The sequence below is a fragment of the Olea europaea genome, chromosome 13 (genome assembly GCF_002742605.1).
Source record: "Olea europaea var. sylvestris chromosome 13, O_europaea_v1, whole genome shotgun sequence".
Taxonomy (NCBI): domain Eukaryota; kingdom Viridiplantae; phylum Streptophyta; class Magnoliopsida; order Lamiales; family Oleaceae; genus Olea; species Olea europaea.
In genome coordinates this window covers 1,575,467-1,577,505 of record NC_036249.1, presented here as the reverse complement: position 1 = coordinate 1,577,505, position 2,039 = coordinate 1,575,467, and the positions used below count along the sequence as shown (strand labels likewise).

Below are 2,039 nucleotides of genomic sequence, written 5' to 3'. Positions count from 1 at the left end.
TAAAGGCAACGATAACAACACCCCCCCCCCCAAAAAAAAAAAACTAGATCCAAAATTGCCACCAAAATCAAAACTAAAACCACCCTCAAAATAGAGTTGCTGCGAGGTGTCATTGTTGCTGTTGTTAGCGACACTCATGTCACCGTGGTGTAGTGTTGATGGAGAGAGAAAGAGAAGAGAGAAGGAAGAGGTAGAGAGATGGGAGGAGGAGAGTGATTATGGTTTGGGGTAAAATTCAGGAGGATGGGGTGTGTAGGGTGTTTGGGTGTGGGTTTTATAAATTAAGCCCCCGTATGATTCTCGAATGAAAAATATGATCGTTATCTATCATATTAAGCCATTATAGTTGACTTTCTATCTCTTGTGTGGATCCTATAACGACTATAGTTTTTATTCTTATTCTTTCAAAAATGGGTACTAAATTGGGTCTAATTTAAATTTATAATATTATTAATATTAAAAATTTGGTCTATCATCTGATTTTTGAATAAAAAACTTTTGTAAATGCAGGGCCGCTCATATTATCGATACCTGTTGAAGGGCCCAGGTAACTAACTGGATATGAACAAGTACTTTAACTCTGAAGGGTGCTGTTTGGATAGGGCAAAATCCAGGCCCAAATCCAGAGGGCCAAGTGGCCCGTCCATTTAGTTTTTGTTGTTTAACTCTAAAAGCGCAAGTAATAGTGTAGCACTTCATAAATGATACATGCGATTTGTTTATGTAGAACTTTCCTTGCATTGCCAAGATTGATTGACTTGATTAGCCATACATGTGGTGTGTATTAACTCCAGCACAGTAAACTCTATCATCAACCACAATGCTCATCGTTAAAAAGTTTTATCTTTGTTGTTACAGTGCTTCGTGAATATATTTTGGTGGAATATGGAGTTTAATTGCTTCTGTAGTGGAACCAAGCCACCACCATTGTCTTCTTCTTCTTCTTCCTCAACCATTCTAAATTTCCAGGTAAAGCTATAATTTTAGAAACCAGCTTATTAATTTGGGTACTCTTCTACTACAACGTGGCTTTGACGATGATTGCTTGTGCGGTATTTTCTTTGTATGTGATTGTGATTATCTAGACTTATGACGATGATAATATCAGTTTTAGGATGTCAATTTTCTCGTTTTTCTTTTTCATATCAGAGTGCAGTCACAGTAGTACTGTATTCTTTTTATTTTTCCTGTTCAGTGGATAAAATTGATCGAATTTTACAAGTAAACGTAGGCTCAGTGGAGCCTGATATGACTTTTTCTAATTGGAAGGAACCAACAATTTGAATTACTGTTGCCCTTCCTCACCCTGCTACTACTCATATTCACTGCTACCCAGCCCTCTCTTTTGGATATATTTGGACCTCAAATTGGAGATTGGATTTATCTCCTTCTAATTTTTGCATTACCTAGAGTAGACTGCTTTTGCATTTCTTCCTATCTTTATAGTAGATTTTCGAGCCCCACACGAAATAGTATAATGTAGCCCCTGCCTGTTGAGCCAATGTGAGATGGAAAATTTACTGGCTGCTTGAGTCGTGGAGGGCGCTTAGTTATGGGCATCAGAAGAGGGTACTCAATAAAGGAGAAAATTAAATTATCCTACATTTTTATGATGTTGTTTCTCGAAAAATTGGTGGGAAACAGTTACTTATGTTTCCACCTGACACTATTCTTTATCTCAGCAGCGTAATTGTCTATTGCAGGGCATTTCATCAGTTGGCCGAAAATTTTCTGGGAAAACTTCAGATACGCAGGTGCTGTCTTCTCCATTTCTTCAACGTAAAGACATATTCCAGCCATTTATTTACAAGCAGAGCTCCTCATTTTATTCCCTGAAAACGTATCGGGGATCCATTCTCTCAGAAGCTGGAAAACAAGGCTGGGACTTGGGAAGATTTTTAAAAACATTGTATTTCTTTAATGGGCCTCCCTCTCCTGCAAAGGTTCACCTTGCTTGATCCTTTCTTGATATGTCTAATGCTGGTGCTCTGCTATATATGATCTAACAAGGTTCATTTTATACTTGAAGTTCTTTGAAT

General features: G+C 37.7%; 1 protein-coding gene across 1 annotated transcript in view; it reads left to right on the top strand.

Annotated features, from left to right (window-relative positions):
* The first annotated feature begins 768 nt into the window (after nt 1-768).
* LOC111408159 overlaps nt 769-2,039 on the top strand; it is a 6,881-nt gene continuing 5,610 nt past the window's right edge. Inside the window, exons 1-2 of the mRNA XM_023037962.1 lie at nt 769-969; nt 1,704-1,952. Coding sequence (XP_022893730.1) covers nt 886-969; nt 1,704-1,952 — 333 coding nt within the window. The 5' untranslated portion in view covers nt 769-885. The remainder of the gene's footprint in view (nt 970-1,703; nt 1,953-2,039) is intronic.